General features: G+C 32.6%; 1 protein-coding gene across 4 annotated transcripts; it reads left to right on the forward strand.

Moving 5' to 3' along the window:
- The first annotated feature begins 1,938 nt into the window (after positions 1 to 1,938).
- Positions 1,939 to 18,820, forward strand: LOC108326075 (DNA-directed RNA polymerase I subunit 1). Of its 4 annotated transcripts, XM_052874280.1 has the most exons (22): positions 1,939 to 2,093; positions 2,185 to 2,354; positions 2,952 to 3,111; positions 3,231 to 3,512; positions 4,485 to 4,700; positions 4,858 to 5,028; positions 6,027 to 6,189; positions 6,630 to 6,814; positions 7,682 to 7,945; positions 8,312 to 8,400; positions 8,535 to 8,682; positions 10,595 to 10,813; positions 11,023 to 11,118; positions 11,230 to 11,340; positions 11,437 to 11,581; positions 13,907 to 14,115; positions 14,688 to 14,890; positions 15,155 to 15,353; positions 15,440 to 15,696; positions 16,398 to 16,538; positions 16,647 to 17,433; positions 17,960 to 18,820. In XM_052874280.1, the coding sequence occupies exons 1-22, from the start codon at positions 2,076 to 2,078 to the stop codon at positions 18,554 to 18,556; spliced, it is 4,830 nt and encodes a 1,609-aa protein (XP_052730240.1). In that variant the 5' UTR covers positions 1,939 to 2,075; the 3' UTR covers positions 18,557 to 18,820. The 4 variants fall into 4 exon arrangements, with proteins under 4 accessions (XP_052730240.1, XP_017414824.1, XP_052730241.1 ...); XM_017559335.2 differs by having other exon boundaries at positions 11,023 to 11,340; XM_052874281.1 differs by having other exon boundaries at positions 11,023 to 11,340; positions 13,907 to 13,941.
- The last annotated feature ends 4,332 nt before the right edge of the window (positions 18,821 to 23,152 follow it).

A 23,152-nucleotide genomic window follows, 5' to 3' on the forward strand; every position in this document is an offset into this window, starting at 1 on the left:
AACGATTACAAGTGTATTTTTTGGTGCAGAAGTTTCAAGACTTCATCTAAGTTGTTCATCTCATAAACATTGTTCATTTCCTCAATCATGGGGTGCCCAAACATGACTTTTCAGCTTATACTGACACTCAAACACTAAAATCAAGTGAAAACCAGTTGATTTATGCCAAAAAATTAAAAATTTTGACTATGGTCACCGAGGTTAGCACAGTTGACTCCTATAGTACAAGTTTCTGTACAAATCCTGGATTTTGTTCGTGTAATCGTTTACCAATGAGTTGTAATTGATTACAACCGTGTTTTTTGGTGCAAAAGTTCCAGGACTTCACCTAACTTCATCATGTCACAAGCATTGTTTCATTCCTCCATCAAATATATCAGTACTAATCAAAGTGGCCACTTTATTCATTAACAATTCAAACAAAACCATATTTCACAATGAGAATAACAAAGGAAATTCAATTAACATTAATAATATGTACAATTTTGTATTACTTTCTCTTAACATTGAACAAAATATATTCCAAATTACAAACATTTGTTCATCTATGTACAATTTTGTATTACTTTCTCTTAAGAAATCTATACAAATATCACTCATATTTTATTCTAAGAAATCGAGTGTAAGGAGTCCTAAACACTCTGCTCTTGTAACACCTTCGTGACCTTATCCTCACGTAAGTCTTCATTGGAGGTGGATTGGTGGACATGCCTCTCGGGGAAAAAAAAAATCCAATGTTCATGGACAGTTCTTCACATAAAACACTCTGTCCACCATCTCCGCAATCAGTGACCGGTGCTCCTCTGTCAAATGCTTGTTCAAAGTAGAAATATACTTTGTTAAAAATAAGTGACTAACCCTCAACTACATCAACAACAAATAAAATAACCAAAACATAAAAGCCATAAAACAAAAACAACAAAAAATTTAACAAGGAAAACCCAAAATCCAAACCGAAAACGCAATGTACAAAATGAAGGAAGAATGCATTTACCTTGCTCGTCGAAGGATCATGGTTACCGGAACTTGCCATTTTGCACAAACACTCAACAAAGAGGACGACATTAACCAAAACGAAGAGATGTAACAAAAACGTAGAAGGAGAACAACAAGGAAGAGTGACAACCACAAGGAAGAGGGAGACCGAAAACCAAAAGAGAAAGCTAGAACGAAGATGATGAACGAGAAGGAAGAAAGAGAACATTGATTTCTAATGAAATAGGACAAGGGGTATATTTGAAATTCCAAATTTTCTAAAGCTCTCATCAATTTCGATGTCACAATTTCAGAAATAAAAGAAAAAAAATTGGACCAATGCACTATTGACACCTGGCGTTGTTAAAAATGTGTTAAAATTTTGTTGTTGGAATATCACGATCCTTTTCTAAATAACACTCATTTCAAACAATGATGCATTATTTAATTATTATAAATTTAAATACAAATATTCTCATTTTTAATTATATTTTTTGTCTTTCAGATGTAAGTGGTATTTTTTATTATAATCAATTTTATGTTGAAATATTTCTGAAAAAAAAAGAATAAATTATTATTATTATTATTTTAAATTAAAAAGATCATTGCTATAGGTCCAAATTGTAAGAACCTATCATATTTATAATTTATAATTTCATAATTATGTAGTAATTCTTGAAAGAAACCCATTTTTTATCAGTTCATATTTAGAAATGAAGTAATTTACCAGTGTTTATATTTTAATTATAATATTATAATAAAAAAACTAGGAAACTAGGTTCCTTGTTATTTTTTAAAGATAAATTAAAAGTGAGAAAGTAAATTTTCAAACTTTATATTCTTATAAAACTAAAAAATATTCCTTTTATGAAACACTTTTCAAATGTAAAATAAAGAATGATCTCATTTAAAAATATGCATAAGATTGATAAGATTATTATTATTATTTTGGGGTGTGATCTATTTCACGTAATAAAACCCCTCATTCCTTAAACCTCTCAAATAAAAACCTATTTCTTCTTCTAACACTGAACCTTTCTTCTTCGTTTTGTATCTTTCTCCGATAAACCCTTGACGGTACCTGCTTTGACGGCGCCACCATGGTGCTCTACACCGAGGTAACAATCCTCTCTGAATGTTAACATGATCCTGAATAACAGTGTAACTCTCTTCTTTCCTATAAATTTGTCTGACTCCGTGACCTTGCAGAGTGCGACGAATTCCGTTAAGGCGGTGGCGTTCAGTTTTTTAACGAGCGACGACTTGCAGCGGAGTAGTCTAGTGAAGATAACGAATCCGATTTTGCTAAATGCTTTGCTTCACCCTGTGCCTGGTGGACTATACGATCCAGCTATGGGTCCGCTGGATGACAAGTCCCTGTATGTTCATATTTCATGGATTTTCACTCTATTATTTTGATCACAGATATTAATTGTTATCTGTTCAGACCTTGTTTGTTTAAGTTTTTTCATGAATACTTGTAGGAGACGAAAATAAGAATGTACAAGAAAATAAATATTTTTAATTTGTAATATAGTTATATAGCTTGTAGAAGTTTTCTCATCTTATTTTAAGGAAAAACAAATGTGCACTTGTTATTTAAGGTAGAAACAAATTATGCAGCTTGACATTTTCAGAAGCACTTTCACGTTTCTGCTTAAGCGCCTTTAAAGTTATAAGGGATTCTTTGGAAGTTAGTAATCAAATACTTGTCTTCAATTAAAAATCTCTCAGAGACTGGAATCTAATCCATACAGACATGGTTTTATCTCTTTTTAGTGAAGAGTTTGATTGAGCTTTTATGTTTTCTTTTTCTCTGGTTCTAGAATTGTTTTTAATCTGGTTGGGGAGATAAGTTGTATGGGGTAGTAGTTGATCATTTTTTGATGACTGAAGATGTTTAATTGAAGTTGTACCTATGTTTCTTGGCCTGAATAAAGGTGGGTGACTGAGACATGCCTTTTTGTTTGATGTAGTTGTAAGTCATGTGGTCAAGCTTCTAAACTTTGCCCAGGTCATTTTGGTCATATTGAACTTGTTTCTCCTGTCTACAATCCTTTGATGTTCAATATTCTTAGCAGTATTATACAGAGAACTTGTTTCTCTTGCTATCATTTTCAAGCTAGCAGAAAAGAGGTAAATTTATGTTGATTTGTTGATGTGATTTGGTAGTTTTATGTGTTTGTCCTTATACTTCTGCTTTTTGAAAGATATTTATATTGGCTATTGTTTGGTTGGCTTTACGTTGATGCAAGGTGGATATGCGTACTACCCAATTGGAGCTCATAATGAAAGGGGATATTATCAGGGCCAAAAGTTTAGACTCTATTAATTTAGATGAATTCACACACTCAGGTGATGGTGATGAGAGCCACCATTGTAGTGCCGAGCAACAGGGAGAAAATTGGACCTCCCTTCAATTTAGTGAGGCAATGTCTATTCTAAAGAAGTTTCTGAAGCGACAATATAAAAAGTGTCAAAATTGTGGAGTTGTAAATCCTAAAATCAGTAAACCAACCTTTGGATGGTTTCACATGGTAAGATCATCGTTTCTTTTTACTTGGTCTATTTTCAGAAATTAGTTTATTGCAGAATTTAAATCATTGTAATAATAAAAAATAGTTTGTTGTCATTTAGCTCCAAGTTTCTTTCTTTTAGATCGTTACGCAAGCTCCAAGTTACTTTCATTTAGATCTTTACGCCACACTTTCTTTAGATGTAATAATACTTTGGTTATATTCTTTCAATATTGTATATTACATATTGCACATATATTCTTTTATATATATGCACACGGACATTTATTATGTAGAGCGGGTGAGTTGGGTTGGCTATGTATGTGACTCTAACCTTACTGGACATTTATTATGTATGCTCTGTCCTCAATGTGGGATATATCATTCCGCAACTATCATGCTACCTTAGATTTCAATAGATGATTATTTGTGTCCTAGCATTATTACTAATAGGAAGCTACATACTTGCAATACTGTGCCTGCTTTATAGCAGGGTTTGATTAGCTGTGCTTTACCATTCTCAATCATTATGTTTACAACTGCTAGTTTTTCCTCTTTTGTTTTCGGAATATGATGTCTTGGTAAAGTTAGAAATTTGAATATCATAAAGTGCATATCTCTGCTGTGGATATTGCACTTTCTCATAGGCATGTTTTTTTCCACTTCTTGGTTTTGTTTCTTGTAAGGATTTCCATTTTCAAATATTAAACGAAAATTTTTGTACAGTTTTAGAACTGTTATTTTTTTTGTATTTAATTTGAATGATGACTTGGTGAACTTTGAAATTTGAATACCACAAAGTCCATATCTCTATAATGTAGATATTGCATTTTTTTCATATAAGTATTTATGTTTATGCTCATGTCATAAGAAACAGATTGCCTTGTCCATAGGTCCATTCTTGTTGGTATTTCTAGCTGCTTTCTCTAATTCTTACATTTCTTTTCATTTCCTTTCCATTCTCCCTTTTTGGTTTCTGATTGATGGCTCAAGAATGTCCTTTCTGCTGATGCGGCTAGAGCAAATACCATCAGAGTTGTGGAAAGTGAAATAAACAATGATGACATGTCTTTAGGTGGTGGGGAGACTACAGATGAAGAAGATATATCATCTGTTGGGGCTGTTAAAAGAGATAAAAGAAAAAAGGGGAATTTGTCTCACAAGCTAGCTGCACAAAATAAACTTTCTGGGTCGTTGCTACCATCACAGGTTGGTTTCATGTAAATGTTGGCCTAATGGGTGTCTTTTATAGCGTATTCTGTTTTGTAGGACAAGTGTCTGCTTGCTAAGGGCATGTTTGATGTAATAATAGATGCTGCTTGAAAATGTGTGTGGATCTTTTCATATAATTCTTTTCAATTTACAGGTTAAAGGTATTTTAGAGCTTTTGTGGGAAAACGAGGCCAGACTCTGCTCTTATATCAGTGATATTCAAGATCAGGGGTTTGGAAAGAAAGCTGGTCACTCAATGTTCTTTCTAGAGAATATTTTTGTTCCACCAATCAAATTCCGACCCCCAGCTAAAGCAGGTGATGATGTAAGTATGCTTAAGAGATACTGTTAGCAAATTTATAGATTTCTTTTATCTGATAACTATGTAACATTGGTTTGATAATAAACTTCATTATGTTATATTGGATTCTGATTATTGTTTCATGAGGAAAAATACAACACATGTAGATGGTCTCCTATTTTTGGAGATGAGTTTTTAAGGGTATTTCTTTATTTTAGGATGTTTATGTTCTATTTTTTTGTTCTTTTCTTTTTGTCCTCAGCAATTCGCATATGGTGACATGAATGGCTGGGAAAGTCCAGCTTTTGAAAAAAAAGAGCATTTAAATTTTGTTCATTCAGTTCCTTTACATCCTCAATAGTTTACTATAATTGCTATTCTTAAGTGTTTTTCTTCTCTTTCTAAATCATCTTCATACTGGTCTTTGGTGATAAAACCACTTTGACATCTTACCCAACAGATTAACCAACTTTTAATTCTAACGAATGTAGGAATGATTTCATATCCTAGAATTTGCTTGTGGTGCTTAATGATATAGCTGAGTGTAGTAAGATAAGATAAAAAATAGAGTAGTAAAAATTATAATACAGCTGGAAATTAGTGGGCATACTGGGAAGGATAAGATTAGGGATGATAATGATTATATGCAAGTGCAATTTAGATTAGCATCTGTTTAATTAAGGATGGAAGAAACTCACTTGGGGTGGTTTGTCTTGTCAAAAGAAGGCCTGTGAATGTTCCAATGTGTAAAGTGAATCAAATGCAAAGTAATATGATTAAAGGTGATGTGACCCTACCAAATTTAGGGAATACCATTTTTAAAGACCTTATTGTTCATGAGTTGTTGAAAATTTGGCTTTTTCAGATCGGCCAATTTATCCATGTAGCTGAATCCACCTAGTGTGAGACTTGTTTGTTGCAGAAATTAGGATTGTAGCTTTTGATTTTGATTTTATTTATTTTCTTATGTATTGCCATTTTATCTTATACTTGTTTTAATTGTGTAGTCAATGCTCATGTAGGTGATGGAACATCCTCAAACTGTTTTACTGACTAAGGTTTTACAAGGCAACATATCCTTAGGAGAGGCCCATATAAATAAGTTAGATCCCTCTAAGGTGCTAAGCCGGTGGATGGATCTGCAGCAATCTATTAACTTGCTATTCGACAGTAAAACTGCTTCTGGTAAGAGTTTCTTATTGTTTCATTTTCTTTAACCTGTTGAAGATTTGAATGGTAATACGGAGCTGCCTGTGTTTAGGTTGGTTGAAATTTGTCAATAAAGTCATTGACCAATATTATTATTAATAGATAATAAAGCAAATGCAGAAAATGAAAATAAAATTAATCTTATAAGTGTTAATTTGTGATAAAAATAGTAAAAGAGAGCTTAATTTTCTCTTGCCTGATTCATTCATTTATATTGATTCTTACATGAATAAAATAATATAATGATCTAAACATAGGTGTCTAATAGGTAATACAAAAGACGAGTTAACCTATACTAACATATTAATCCCTTCACATATGTTAAGCAATGCTGACATATATCTTCTTTATGTTTTGATGAATAATGTTGTTAATGATTCATACGTAAATTTTTGTTTTCTTCTTTCTTGGTCTAGGCCAGAGAGATGTGGCTGCTGGCATTTGTCAATTGCTAGAGAAGAAAGAAGGCATCTTTCGCCAGAAAATGATGGGAAAGAGGGTTAATTTTGCATGCCGTTCTGTCATATCACCAGATCCTTATTTGGCAGTCAATGAAATTGGGATACCCCCATATTTTGCAATAAGATTATCCTATCCTGAGGTAAGGGTTGGAACTAGGGGCATCATTGAATGTCTGTGTTTGTTATATTCTTTATTTTTTAATACTGTTATACATTTCTGATGTTTATTCATTTTAGCTATAAGCGTATAGTATCACATGTATACTGCATACACTTGTGAAGTGTTCATGTTTAATTTGGAGGGAGACATGATGGAATAGCTTGGGTGTGAAGTGGTTAGCTTTCGCAGAACATATGTTAGATTCTTAATAAACTTAGTAGAACTGTTTTTTTGATGAAGAGTAAAATCAGTAAGTAGGTGCTACTTTACAAATACCAATTCCCATTAATACTAAATGCATTTAACTGATGCATGAACTGCATGTCAGAATATTTTGGTATTGTATCTTTCTTTACTTCATTTTCTTCATATATAATATATAAATCTAGTGATCTTGGAGAAGGAAGCCATCTTTCCCTTGGACCCATATAATTTAAAGAAGGTAAATTGATACTGAAAAGTAACTGTTCTCCTATAAGTACAAGGGTTTAATCATGCTATGAAATGCAAATACAGTTTAACTCAGTCATCCGATAACAGGTTACCATTGTTATGGATTTTAAGATTGTGGTTTGTAATTGGATAATATTATAAAAGTAATTTACACTGTCGTTGTATAGTCTTTTTCTCTAAATATAACTGCATTAAACTTTGGCCTCATTATTCTTACCAGAGCACCAGAAATATAGAATGATAAATTGCTCTAGAAAGAAATGAAATGTTCAGAATTTATATAACTGATATTATACTACAATGGCCTTATTGGAAATTGAGTAGGTTATTACTAGCCATTGCCTTCATATTTCATTTTGTTTCCTGCCAATGCCTTTATGTTAATACCTTTCAGAGAGTGACTCCTTGGAATGCCATGAAGTTAAGAAATGCTATCCTTAATGGCCCTGACTCCCATCCTGGTGCTACACACTATTCTGATAAACAAGCAACAGTCAAGCTTCAACGAAGTCCGAAGTTGCTTGCTATGATATCAAGAAAGTTACCTTCATCAAGAGGAGTTATTTTGGATCAAGGGAAGATTTCTGATCAGGAATTTGAAGGGAAAGTTGTGTATCGCCACTTGAAGGATGGTGATGTTGTGCTTGTCAATAGACAGGTAATGCATTTTCTCATCTGATGTTGTATAGAAATAATGCAATCTATATTTATTGTGGAACTGTCTTTGATTCCTTTAATGAATTTTTGTGGTAAAGAAAAAATTGAAAATCTAGTATCACACCAGAATGCTGGATGTATGCTTTTGATTATTCTCATCCACTATTTGAAACTGTCAAGTTAATGTGGTTCTTGAAAATGTGTGATTTGAGTTAAAGTTCTGTTTTTTCATAAGTTCGCATTGGTAGTATTGCTTGTATAATTTTTTACTGTATACTGCAACATGGAAAAATAGTGAAGATAATATTGGGAAATGTGTGATATGGACAACATTCTGCCGTGAATTGAACTTTATATTCTATTGCAGCCAACACTCCATAAACCTAGTATAATGGCGCATATAGTTCGTGTTCTGAAGGGGGAAAAAACTGTACGGATGCACTATGCAAATTGCAGGTAATATGTAGCTTATGTTTGAGATTTATGTGATTGTGCTATAAATTATGTTTCAATACATTTGACTATATCTGACAATCATATAGGGTAGCTAATGTCAATAACTTTTTCTTTTTTCTCCTTTGTGATCTCAGTACTTATAATGCTGATTTTGATGGCGATGAGATTAATGTACATTTTCCACAAGATGAAATTTCTCGGGCTGAAGCTTACAATATTGTAAATGCTAACAATCAATATGTGAAACCTACAAGTGGGGATCCAATCAGAGCTTTAATTCAGGTATTTGCATAAATTTATTTAAAAAAGGCAGATCCATGCTGCAGGGCATAATGATCGCTCCTTTGTGGGGTCAGGGGGTGTTTCCCATAGTTGTATCCATGATCACTAGGTCTCTTATAGTAGAATTAAGTTTGCATAGCCGTCAGTCTTTGTTAGTAGAAATGAATTAGTTTGTGCAGCTCAGTCTTTGACAGCTGTCAGCTATTTCTAATAATAGGTGTTGTTGTAAACGGTGTCTATGAATACAATTTTGTACTCCTATTATTGTGTGAGATTTGATAATAAAATTCAATTCATTCTTAAGTTAAAATCAGTTTTTCTAAGATGGTATCTAGAGAAATTTTTTCAACGATCCACTTCATAACTAGAGTTCGTTTGATGATTCATCTTCTTCGTCTCTAGTCGTCATCTTTGATCACTTTCTTGGCAGTTCTCTAGTGTCTTTTCTGTCTATGTTTTGTGTATTGATCCACTTCATAACTAGAGTTCGTTTGATGATTCATCTTCTTCATCTCTAGTCGTCATCTTTGATCACTTTCTTGGCAGTTCTCTAGCGTCTTTTCTGTCTATGTTTTGTGTATTGTTCTTCGTTACTTAGCATTTTTGTGGTTTGTGATTGCGAATTGCTCACTCTGGTTTTATTTATTGAATTACACTTTGTGACGTCTGTATTCCTATGGCTTCCACTTCACATTCATTTCCAACCTTAATCACTTAAAAACTTGATGACTTGAATTATCTTCATTGGCGACAACACATTGAAATGGTAATCAAAACACATAAGTATAGCGATTTGTTGTAAATCTGGTGGTTCCGCTTTGATATCTTACTGAACATGATCGTACGGTTGACAATGTTAATCTTGAATATGAGGCTTATGATGTTCAAGACCAAACATTACTTGTTTTGCTTCAGTCGACTCTTTCGAAATCTGTTCTTTTTTGTGTGCTTGGCTCCAATTACTCGTATAAGGTTTTGGAGAAGATTCATGAATATTTTAGTCTTCAAACTACATCTTGTGCACGACAATTGCGTATTGCAATGCATGCTGTTAGACTTGATTCCAAAACAATGGAAGATTATATTCTTAAGATTAAAATTTACGTTGATGAACTCGTTAGTGTTAACATTCCCGTCATGAAGAGCATGGTGATGCTATTCTTGAAGGACTTCCCTCCAATTTGCTCTAGTTGTCTTTTTTATTTAAAGTAAGAAACTCACATCGTCAATTGTTGAAATTGAAGCTCTTTTGTATGGTCATGAAACATGACTTAAACACACATTGCCAACTTAGTCTCACTGTCACTTCACTATACTGAAGACTTGTATAGTTGTGGTGGTGGTAATCATGGAGGCTCTCGTATTGGAGTTTCTTCTCATGCTAGAAATTTGGTAGAGGTCATTGTGGCAAATCTCCCTATTTTCAATGTCAAGTATGTAGTTTAGACACAACCAATGTTTGTTATTTCAAATATGATATTTTTTATCAACCTCATGGATCTCTGGACTTCATTGATCTTTCAACAATACATTCCTTATTCGACTGGCTTATATAAAACATCAAATTCTTGGGTAAATCCTAATAACAAGCCTACCAACAATACTCAACTTAGTGAAATGCTAATGAAGTCAAATTCTAAAGGAAATGCCAATACCTCTTAGATACTAGATTCTGGTGCAAGCGATGCCTATAAATACAATTATGTACTCTTATTGTTGTCTGAGATGTGATACTAAAATTCAGTTCTTTCTAAAGTTCAGTTCAGTTTTTTTAAGCGTCTCAATGTAACAACATTGTTTCAGAGCCTCATCACCTTCTATTTGCTTATTTAATTATTCTTACATTATTTTCAAAACTTTTCTTCTTTGTGTCCTAATATTTTTTTCCTCCAATTTTGCACTATTTTTCCAGGATCATATTGTGAGTGCTTCTCTTCTTACCAAAAAGGATACTTTCATAACTTATGAAGAGTTCAATCAATTACTCTATAGTTCTGGTGTATCTATGGCTGGGGTAGGCTCCTTCTCTGGCAAACACGGGCAGAAAGTTTTCATGACAAATTCTGAGTGTGAAATGTTTTTGTTTCCTCCAGCAATATGGAAGCCTGAACCCCTATGGACAGGAAAACAGGTTGCTATCTGTTAATCTTAGACTTAACACTTTCACACTTCTGATGTTTTAGCAAATTACTTTCTGGATAAACTGGGCAGAAAGTTTTTCATTTTCGTTTAATGTTGTTTTTCCCTTGTATTATTTCAATATGATTTATTAAACTAAGGAATCAGTATGTTTGAATGATATAATGGTTTTATAAATTTGGTCTCTTATGTTTTTTCTAGGTTATCAGTGCATTGCTATACTATATCACCAGAGGTTCACCACCATTTACGGTTGAGAAGAATGCAAAAATCCCATCAAATTTTTTCAAAACTCAGGTCAGGGAGGGTGAAAGATATACACGTGATAAGTCAAGAGACAAGGATTTGCCTGATGAGGATAAATTATTGATATATAAAAATAATTTGGTGCGAGGTGTGGTTGATAAGGCTCAATTTGGTGACTATGGTATAATACATACAGTGCAAGAATTTTATGGATCGAATGTTGCTGGTAACCTACTCTCAGCATTAAGTCGGTTGTTTACTTCCTTTTTACAGGTTACTGATCAATTTATTCGTTTTGCTATTATTATACTTTTGTCAGTAGTTATTTAGCATGCATTCTTGCATGATTCTGATTTGTTTGTCTTTCAGATGCATGGGTTCACATGTGGAGTAGATGATCTTATGATAATAGAAGAAAAGGATGTTGAAAGAATGAATCAACTAAGCAGTTGTGAGGAAATTGGTGACATTGTTCATCGGGAATTCATTGGAGTAATGAATGGTGATAATATAGGTAATTGAAATAAAATCATTTTATACAAAAATGGATTCTAATATAATATTCTATTTCAAGATATGATAATATTTTTTAGATTGCTTTAATTTATGAATTGCTGGTTTGTATTTAATATATGTTACCCCCTGAATTTAATACTATAGTATGTTGAGTGCCTTGACTTTATGATGTCTGCAACTTAAACTCTTATGTAACTCTTTACTTTCTAACTCCTGATATAGTGAAGTTCCTCAGGCAGAAGTAACTTGTCTTCTGAATTATTATTCTTTCCTTTAACGTGTTTCCTTGAACGATTCATGACTCTAATATCTTCAGTGCTGTAGAATACATTTCTTTGAATTGAAAAAGGTAAAATTATGACTGTTGTTATATTTGAACAACTTTCATAAAGCTGCTTTTTGGGTTTATGTACCTAGTCTAAAATTTGAGTGTTATAAGATATACTTTTTCCTTGTAATGCACTCTTCCTTTTTCCATATATATAAAATAGGTTTAATTAAGTTTCAAGTCCCTCATAAATTGAATATTTTCAATTAAGTTCCTATCATTTTCTTTTGGTCTATTTAGTACTCAATTTTTATATTTTTTAATTGAATCTCTACTGTTTAATTTTTTTGTTAATTGTGTGATGTGATTGTTATTTTGTTCTGTCATCTTGCTTATTTCTCTCAAATTAAGAAATGTGAGGTTTTGTGGTTAATATAGAAGAATATTGTAGTTAATAGAAATATTAAATTGCAGGTGGTCAATTGAAAAATAAAAAAATTGAGTACTCAATTATACATATTCAAATTTACGTGGGACTTAAAACTTAATCATGTCTATAAAATATACATAACTTCTATCACATCCAAATTCAAGTTGGTATCAAAGTCCCATTGCTTGGCCATCACTATCTTATGTCTCCTACCGCTGCTATGACTGACAAATTTAAGGATAGGTGTGCCTCAAGAACTGCTTATCATGGTTTGTGTCCATTGAGTTATGGTTCTTTGGTCATGGATACCATTATCATTTGGAAAAGGAAATCAATGTGGTTTGGAATGAAGATAAACGTCCACGGTAGAAACAAGGTTTCCTGTTATGTGTTGTTTTATAGTAGTTAGTGGAATAAGATGTCTTAGAAATATTCTGATACAACTCAAAGAGTAGCCTATCTCACACAAGCTAGTCATGATATGATCTCACATGTAGCAAAGGGTTGAGTTGCCATAGAAGAATTAAGGAGATTTGTTGTAGTTGATGCATTGGAGGATATCAACAGAAAAATTGATAAGTTATACATGGTTTTAATTTTGAAAAGTCTACACTCAGATTTTGATCATGCATGAAATCAAATTTTAGCTGGTGATCAGATTCATTCAATGGACAACTTAGTCGTTAGACTTCTTCAAGTCACATTGTTAAAAGATGAAAATTCAGCTGAAGTTATTAAAACATAAGGAATGTGATAAGACTTTAAGGTGTATGTTAGGAAGAAGGTTCAAAATCAGAACTTTCATGACAGTTAAGGGTGGTTGAGCAGTTTAGGGGTGGTTAGAGGTAGTTATTAAGTTTAGTAAGGGCAATCTTTTAAGGAGGAAATGGTTCCTCCTGGTGGGTGGGTTGTATTTTCGTTTTTGGAATAGGGCTTGTCCTGTGTAGAAGGGATTTACTTCCCTTGGAAGCTGTTGAATGTTTCTGTATTATGTTTTCTTTAATTAAAGTATTATCTTACGTTTTGCAGTAAGATTTGAGTGCTTATTTCTTTACTGAATCTGAAAATCTGGTTTCTTGTTCCCAAGAAACCTAATAGAATGGTTGCACTACAAGGAAGAGGAGGTCGTAGCACCAATAATAAACACTTATAAAACAAACTGAATTGGACTAGTGTTAATAATCCTGTAGACGGATGGGTTGCTGTTTTGCAGATGCCTGAGTTCTTAAAAAGTTTAGTCTTCTACTGAAGAGTATCCTCTAATGCATTTATTGGCAAACTATTTTTTATAAAATTACCTTGATGCAAAGGGGAGATTATTTTGTGGGTTTGGGATGTGATAAGTTTAAGGTCCAGTATGACTACCATATATAGTCTAGCTGAATCTAATCCATCTTTGGCTTGTTTTGTGTGCCTATGTATCTTAGTATATAAAAAATTCAGAGAATTTGAGAGGATGATAGTAAACTGAAAAGTTTGTTATTGAATTTATGAATACTCGTTTCATATAGTAGGTTGTCAAAGCATACATGCTTATGCAATACTAGAAAACTGAAGGAAAACTTTTGCCATTTGATTTTTTCTGTGCGAAATTGTAATATGCCTTAGTATATTTTTGATTTCAGATACAACCACAATGCAGTTGAATATTGAGAAAAAGGTACGCAGTAATGGAGAAGCAGCCTTAACATACTTGGATAGGAAAATGATAAGCAATCTTAACTCAAGAACAAGCTCAGGAATATTAAAGGAGCTACTATCTGAAGGAATATTGAAACCTTCAGGAAAAAATTGTATTTCTCTTATGACTACATCTGGAGCTAAGGGTAGTATGGTAAGTGTACTGTTGTCTAAATGTTTGTCTAGATACCTCTGTTTCGTTAGTTGTGGGTGTATTGTTGTATGATTCAGAGCACTGGAGATACTGCATATGCTTTGTTAAAAAATCTACGAATTTTCTATGAATATTATAAATGGAGCTTGGCTCAAGTGTCTTAAATGCTACTCACATTTAAAGTCCTAAAATTTTTGTGCTTAAGATCCTATTGTAACCATTATTGTGGGCTACACATTTTAATTACGTTTGTGCATAAGAAGATCCTATTGAAACCATTATTATGTGCTACACATTTTAATTGTGACGAGAGTGAAACCATTATTGTGTGTTTTATAGTTTTTGAAATACAAGATCCTATTGAAGAGTAAGTAGATTATTCTCAACATTCCAAATTATAAAAAGAATAGCTTGAAGTTTATCTTTTTATTTCTTCTATGTATTATTTCTGTATGTTTTCATTCATTTCCATTTGTAGTTTACAAGATTGTAAATTTATTGCGGTACAAATCACTTATGCATCATGTTTATGGCTTAGTGATTTGAATTTGATTTCATATTCTTTTGAACAGGTGAATTTCCAGCAGATATCTTCTCATCTAGGTCAGCAAGAGTTGGAAGGAAAACGAGTCCCACGCATGGTTTCTGGAAAGACCTTGCCCTGCTTTGCTCCCTGGGATTGTTCCCCTAGAGCAGGAGGGTTCATTATTGACCGGTTTCTTACAGGCCTTCATCCGCAGGAGTACTACTTTCATTGCATGGCGGGTCGTGAGGGGTATAAAAATTACTTTTCGATTACATGATAGAAAAAAGTTCATTCTATTGTCTATTTTTCATTTTTCAAATTCAAGACATAGTAGATAGAATGGCCTCCTAATTTCAAGATTCATATGTATGCTTCTTAAGAAATGATGATTAAGATCATTTCACATCATTGTCATTTGCACTTTTAGAACAATAATTTACGTGAGTAATAATACTAGGGCAACCTTGAAAGACTGTTCAGATCCCAGCGAATGATCTCTATTTTGCTCCACAGGTTAGTTGATACTGCTGTCAAAACATCTCGCAGTGGGTACCTGCAAAGATGCTTGATGAAAAACCTCGAGTGCCTTAAAGTATGTTATGATCATACTGTCCGAGATGCTGATGGTTCGATTATTCAGTTTCACTATGGAGAAGATGGTGTTGACGTCCATCAGACTAGCTTTATCAACAAATTTGAAGCGTTGTCAACTGTACGAGTGTTTATTATTTTGAGAACACCATAAATTACACCTACAACTTGTAGCTTGTTCATATGTTTCACTATTTTTATTTTCAGAATAAAGAATTGGTTTATAGCAACTGTTGCCGTCAGCTAGACAGATCAAGTCCATATATTAACAAATTGCCCGATGCTCTCAAAGGAAAAGCAGAGAATTTCTTTCGTGACTCCTTAAAACAGAGAAATCTTGGTTTGAAACGACGAGACCTCTTAAAGTTGATGGAGCATAAGTATGTCTCTTGTCTTGCTCAACCAGGTGAATCGGTTGGTGTATTAGCTTCTCAGTCTGTTGGCGAACCTGCAACACAGATGACGTAAGATTTTTTTACATTGTCATGGACTTTGATCACTTGGGGTGCTCTTTATTTACAAACTGTTTCAGTATTAAAGCACATGGAGTATGAATTTGTTAGGAGAACGATTCTTTTATGATTACTTGAACCAGAGTTATCAAACACACAATTAGTTTTAATTGTAAGGTTGGATGTGGGTGAACGAAATTCTTAGTTGAGCACTTGTGGAAGATGAATACTGGAATACCTTCTTACAACTTCACCTGCATTGAATATAGGATAAGGGGATAACTATTTGACAAAGCAAGTCATTTGTGAAGTTTTTTCCTTTCTTTGATGGTTTGTGTTTGATATAAACTCTAAAAAAGCTTTCAAAGGGTTTCAACTTGGGTGTAATGAGTTTATGGAATGACTTTGCCATGAGGTGAACTAATTATATCTTAATTAACAAGTATAAGCTTGACCTTTATGGTATTAGAGAAGCTGCTGTGCTTTCTGATGATCACATATTGAAATTCTTGTTGCAAAATCTTGAGATTTGGACAACTTTTGGTATGTATTCCTGGTGAAGGTTAAGCAAAGCTAACCTGAACAATGACTTCTTTTGTGTATGGTGTTTATATAGGTTTGTTTGTGTTGTATCTATACAATTTTTGGTAATGATAAAGTAAGTTGTACACGGGTGTGACCAATTACTTGTATTTTTGGCTTTTTTTTTCCAGTTTGAATACTTTCCACCTTGCTGGTCGAGGTGAAATGAACGTGACACTTGGAATTCCACGTTTGCAAGAAATTGTCATGGCTGCTTCACGTGATATCAAAACTCCGTTTATGACATGCCCCTTGAGACCGAATAAATCTATGTGAGATACATTGCCTATTGTTTGTGCGTAAATTATTTTTGTTCCTGAAAACTTATTGCTTTTTGTACACAGACATGTATAGGTTTTTTATGCGATTGTTATTTGCAGGGAAGATGCTATTTGTCTTGCCGACAAATTGAAGAAAATCACTGTAGCTGACATAATTAAGAGTATGAAGGTTTCTGTTGTACAAGTAACAGTTCATGCCGGTCAGGTTTGCAGTATATATAAACTTGTGATGAAGCTATATAAACCTAAACAGTATCCAAAATACACTGATATTACCCTTGAAGATTGGGAGGACACTTTGAGAGTTTTCTTTGTGAGAGAGTTGGAGGATGCTATTGAAAGTCACATGGCACTGCTTTCTAAAATTAGTGGCATAAAAAAATTCAAGACAGATCCACAATCAAATTATTCAAACAGCTCAGAAGATGGTCATGGCAATGAATCAGAATCAGAGACAAAAGGTAAAAATAAGGATGATGATGATGATGATGGTGTTGTTGAAGACACTGAGGGGTATGAAGATCTTGGATCAGATGCGCAAAAGAGAAAACGGCAAGGTACTGATGAGGTTGATTATGAGGATGGTCCGGAAGAGGAAATGCATGATGGTGAGCAGTCAGAGGAAACTGAAAATGACGAGGATGGCAGTGATGTGGACGTTAATGAGAATGATAATGACATGACACTTGATGCTAATAATTCTCAAGGACTTGAAAAATCATCCAAGTTCAAGCCCATTGTTGAAAAAAATAGTTTGAAACGGGAAAAGAAAAAATCTAAAGCAATAACAAAAAAATATGACAGGGCAGTTTTTGTGAAAGCTAAAGGGATGCATTTCGAGATCCACTTTAAATTTACCGGTGAACCTCATATTTTGTTAGCGCAGGTACTTTTAGCTCATTTTTCTTTACTATGCTGTATAAATTTTGGGGTTGATGCCTTTCTACACTGCTATCAAAGTTTAGGTTGTTATTTTCTTAAAACTAAAAGTAGTTTATTTTTATATTCTTGGGTAATATAAATGCCTAGAAGCAAAGTACCTTCTACGCTGGTCAGGTACCTTGGGCATTATAAATGCCAAGAAAAACAGAACCTTCTTCTACCAACACTAAAATTAGTTTATTTTTATATTCTTGCCATTTTGTAAATTATTGATTTTTGAAGCTAGTGTTAGTTACTTTTTCATTTGAAAATCTTGGTGACGTTAAAAATGTGCTAGCATGTTTTGAAGAAAAAGATGATATGTGGCCATTCCTCAATCTTTTTCTTATCCTATGTATATGTTCTAAGGAAACTGTGAAGTGAACTATGGTCTAGAAGCAAATAGGGCTGCTGTTGCCCAGTTGGGTATATATATGTCACTCCCTATTTTTCGTATAAAACTTAACTGTTTTCAACTTAACTATATGCAGATTGCTCAGAGAACAGCCAAGAAGGTTTGCATTCAAAATTTTGGAAGGGTTGGTGAATGTAAAGCTATTACATGTAAAGAAAGTGGAGTAATATACTATGGTGAAGATGGCAGGAATAGGGATGATATTCCTGCCTCGATGAAAGAAAAAATACCAGCATTGCAGACATCAGGGATACATTTTAAAACATTCTGGGAGTTGCAAGATGATCTTGATGTTAGGTATATTTATTCAAACAGCGTTCATGCTATGCTAAGTGCTTATGGGGTGGAAGCAGCCAGGGAGACCATCATTAGGGAAGTACAAAATGTTTTCAAATCTTATGGGATATCAGTAAATATCCGGCACTTGACACTCATTGCTGACTTTATGACGCACTCTGGTGGCTATAGTCCTATGAACAGAACGGGGAGCATAGCAGACTGCACATCCCCTTTCATCAAAATGTGCTTTGAGACAGCTTCCAAATTTATTGTTGAGGCAGCTTATCATGGGCAGGTGGACAACTTGGAGACACCATCTTCCCGAATTTGTCTTGGTTTGCCTGTGAAGGTGGGAACTGGGTGCCATGATTTGATACAGAAGCTTGAGATATGATGTAGCTGGCATGTTCTTCAGCACCAGACCTTTGGCCCCCACATGCCTGCAGGTCATGCCAAATTTTGATACCATAACTGTACTACTAAGACAATTTCTGAGTCCATTTTTGTCTGGTTCGAAATTAAATTGTTTGAGGTAGAAGTCGCATAGTTTGAAATGCCATTCATTGTCCCGTATGTACACTTAGGTGCTATAATGACTAGTGTTCCTGTGGCCTTGATTTTCCGGTTGTTCTATATAATTTGATTGTTTTTCTTCAACAATAATAGTCTTGTCTCACCAAGTGAAATAGGTTTCAACTTACGACAAATACATGATGCCATGGTTTTAGTATTTACTCGGTTGTTCAATGGTAATATATATATCAGTGAGGGTATAATTGTTCTTTTGGTACTTCCGGTACCTTTTAATATATATTGCTTTGGCTGATAAAAGGGGATAATTAATTTGGTAACGTGATCTGATTTTGGAGAATCATTACTTCCTGTGGTAAACATATACTAGAATAATGATGTTCTTATAGGGAAATTATGTTAACTCATTATTATACAAAATGTTTCTGTGTATATTTTTTTTCCTGTAAATGATAAAGGAAGATATTACCTGAAAGTACTGGATTTAATCAGCATTGATAGCATGAAAATGAGTCAAATCAAATTTAATGACCAAAAAACCCAAATACCTTCTAATGAGAATCTATTGTTCTAGATGATATCAAATATAGCATCAGTGATTTCACTACTTGGAAATTGTTGGAATGCGGTTTTAGCTGGAGAATGAGAAAGAATAGAACTTTAGAGGAAGGAAGTATTTATACAATTGATGATTATGTTTGCTGTCTGATCCAAAGTTTAGGACAATCATGATGATTTTATTTAATATTAGTGGCTCATCACAAAACAATGGTTAGGATTTTACTGACATTTAATTTTATGATTTCAAATAACTCTTTAGAATTTCGTAAATATTAAACTATTTAAGTATTCGAAATGTTTCTACATGGTTATAAAATTATCTCCATAATAAATTTTTCTAGAACATGCTGCCAAAATGCTTCTCTAGAACAACCTAGCATGTTTATAGAAATTAGGCTTGTTGTTAATGACAACGAAGACTAGCAAAATCGAGTTTATAGGTCATAGCTAGCGCATATCAGATCATGATCTCTCTGTTGCAGATGAAAAAAAAAAAGAAATTATGATCTCCTTGTAATATATACGATGTCTTTTGAGACATGGCGTATTCTCTCTGTAATGATTATGATTAGAAACTACTGATACTAAGAACAGTTTGGCTAGTTCTATGGTATGCATGATATTTAATAATTTATTTCTCCTTGCAATTTTTAAGAACATAAAATAAACGAGTCTTATGATTGTTTCACTATTCTTTTAAAACGGTTAAAATCATTGCTTATATAATCAACAAAAGTTGAGAACTGTCAAGTCAATTCGTTTAATGTTGAAACAAGATAAGAATTGATTATAGTTTGAAAATCCCATAAATCAATCCGGTAAAAGATGCACTTACAATGTCTACAAACTTTTCTCAACACAAGCCTAAGACTTTTAGAAGTAAACATTGAACAGTTTTTGTTTATTTTATCAGAAATCATATTTTTCATTATCATATATATATATATATATATATATATATATATATATATATATAACAGACAAAGACACGTTTATTGAAAAAAGTGTCTAAATAAAAAGTGTGCGTGTGTATTACAGCTCCCAAAAAAACATTTGGAAGATTCAACACAAAGTGACAAGTTAGCAATTATGATCTCAAAACAGGTTAACTGTGGTCTGTCCAAAGCCACCGAATGAAAATGACACTATTTTTGGACTGTTGAGAGGGAGCAGTAATGACACTCGAAACTGTTGTCCCTTAATTTATCATTTTCCCTTCTTTCTCATCATATCAGAGAGCCAGCAAAGAAACTGAGATGAGAAAATGCATCAAACTGTGTCTGTTTTGTATTTATAATTCATCACCAACTCAGTAGGGTCCTTCTACATCACAATCCTTCTCTTCATTCCTGATGCTGATTGTCTATCTAACCTTTTCTACACCCTTTCTTCATCATCTTCAATCTTTCGTTTTTAATATGACAAAACATTGTAAAATCAAAAGAATTAATGTTCCTATTTAACTACATTATTCCTTGTGACCTGTGAGCAACTGAAAACCTATCCACATGATATGTATAGATAAACAATGTTTTAGTACACTCAAACAAAAATCCATCCACAGCTTTTTCTTTCTTTTGCTTCTCAAACTCATTAATTATAAGAGAAAAAACCAGACAAACTTTAAGAAACTTTCTAGTTATACCATTCACTCAGAAACTCACATGTATAATAAATTCGCTGACTTTTACATAAAGAAACTGTATTTTAAACATGTCAGATCAAAACAACAAACTTATGTGAAGCATTTTGATACTAGTTTTTTCTTTGAAAGAAACTATTCAATATTTAATGATTTTTCTGTCTTGGAAATGGACTAATGCAGCTAATATGAAGAATGACTATAACCTTAACACATAAAGCAATAATTAGTGTATATAAGAAGACATAGATTGTGTTTGTAACTCAGAAAAATGCATGAAGTTTGATTGTGAGAGTAGATTTACATGAATGCAGTGAGGCATAGTCTGTGATAAAGTAGATATATAATAATAGATGAGGTAGGTGTGTATTTTGTTTGTTTAGTATGGTGTTGATGAGTCCTGAATGATGCTTGATGCATGCATGCCTGGTGGAGTGAATGTCTCTCTCAAGAACAGTGATTTCATTTTAGGGTGTACAGAGAGAGAAAGAAAGATGATGTCAGAACAATGTGTCTACAGTGACTCTCAATCATCTATGGCCATTCAAACTTCCAAGATTAAGTGCCACAAACACTCCTAATCTATACCTACCACACAATATAATTATAGGATCTGTTCCATTCTCCCTTTACTTTTTCTTTTTTAGAGAAACATTTTTTTTAAACCAATGCTACCTAGACAAGAAAAGTTTTACTTTTTAATTTTGGAGAGTGGATTTTTCAGATACTTATGTGTACCACAAAGATAGAACATATGTGACTCATAAAAAATAATTATATATATGCAATATTAGATATGGTGTCTACTTTTCTATATTCAATGAATGAATATTGTCCCCATAATAATTCATTGGTGAGAAGTATTATATATATATATCAGCAAGATTTGGAAGAGTATAGATGAAAGGACGAGAGAATAAAGAGAGGAATGAAGATGAGATCTTTAATTTGAAATTCAGGGATATTTCATTAAAAAAAATTCAGGTAATCAAGGGATTTATGTTATATTTGACTTAACCAACTTCTATTTTTTTTATTAATTAAAAGTTTGTTTGACCTTATTAATAGTGTTTTTGTAATTTTTTTTTAAATAATTAACTTTTACTTTATTTATTTACTATCTATTTTTAAAAATATTTATTGTTTTTTATTATTTTGTAGTTGATATTTGGTTTCATTATATCTTTCTCTTTGTTCACTCATAAAATATGGATTTAATATTTTTTATTATTTTAAAATTACAAATTTAGTTTCTAATGAAAAGTTAGAGTTTTCACACACTTTTGTTTTGTTATTGATTATAAATTAAGTTTTTGTGAGCTAAAAATATTCATTCAGAGAAGTTGTACTTCAGGATGAGTTTTTATTATTACTAATTTATTGTTACTATAATTGTTACTAAAAGCATAAACTTATTTTTGTTCTATGTATGAGAATGAAATTGAAATATGAGAAAAAAAAATGCAATGGTACAACGTTGCATTATTCTATTCACTACGTACACTAACAGTGTATAAATGAAAAACAATTATGATTCAACCACAGTCAAATGTGTTTTTCAGACTAAATATTTTTTCATATATTTTAAAAATAATAATAACTAGTTTTCTTTTTTTACCTAAAACTAGTATTTTTAAATAATTATATTTTTTTAAAGTTTATTTTTCAATTTTTTTGGATGTCAATAATTTATTAATAGACAATGACAGGTAGTTTTATATGTTTAGGTTTTAACATAATTGCAAGCCAAAATCAGTTTTCGAATTATCCACATGAATTAAACCAAACACTTAAGACATTTTCTCTGGCTCTATAATTTTGTATTTTGTAACTTTATTTGAAGTACACATTATTATCTTTCCTTCTTTAAAAAAAGAAAATGAAAAAAATTACAAACAATCACATTACTATCCAAATCCAAAGAAAATGATCCACTTTAAAAAGTAAAACAAAAATTGAAGTCATTAATTTAAAATTAACTATTAAACCTATACTTGCACAATTTACTATGCAAGTACAAGCACCCTTTTTTATTATACAAGTACATGCACTTAATATGCTATTTTTTTTTTCACTCTTGGTTGAAAGATAGCAACTAAAACTACTTGAGATTCATTTATGAGAATGGTCTCTTTCAACATACTTTTTTTTTCCACAAGTGCAAACCAGATCAAACTTGTAACTATTAAGATACATCATCATTTTGAGAATCACATTGAAATATTTCTCAATTTACATCATGTAGATGTATATATC

This window comes from Vigna angularis, chromosome 3 (genome assembly GCF_016808095.1).
Source record: "Vigna angularis cultivar LongXiaoDou No.4 chromosome 3, ASM1680809v1, whole genome shotgun sequence".
Classification (NCBI taxonomy): Eukaryota; Viridiplantae; Streptophyta; class Magnoliopsida; order Fabales; family Fabaceae; genus Vigna; species Vigna angularis.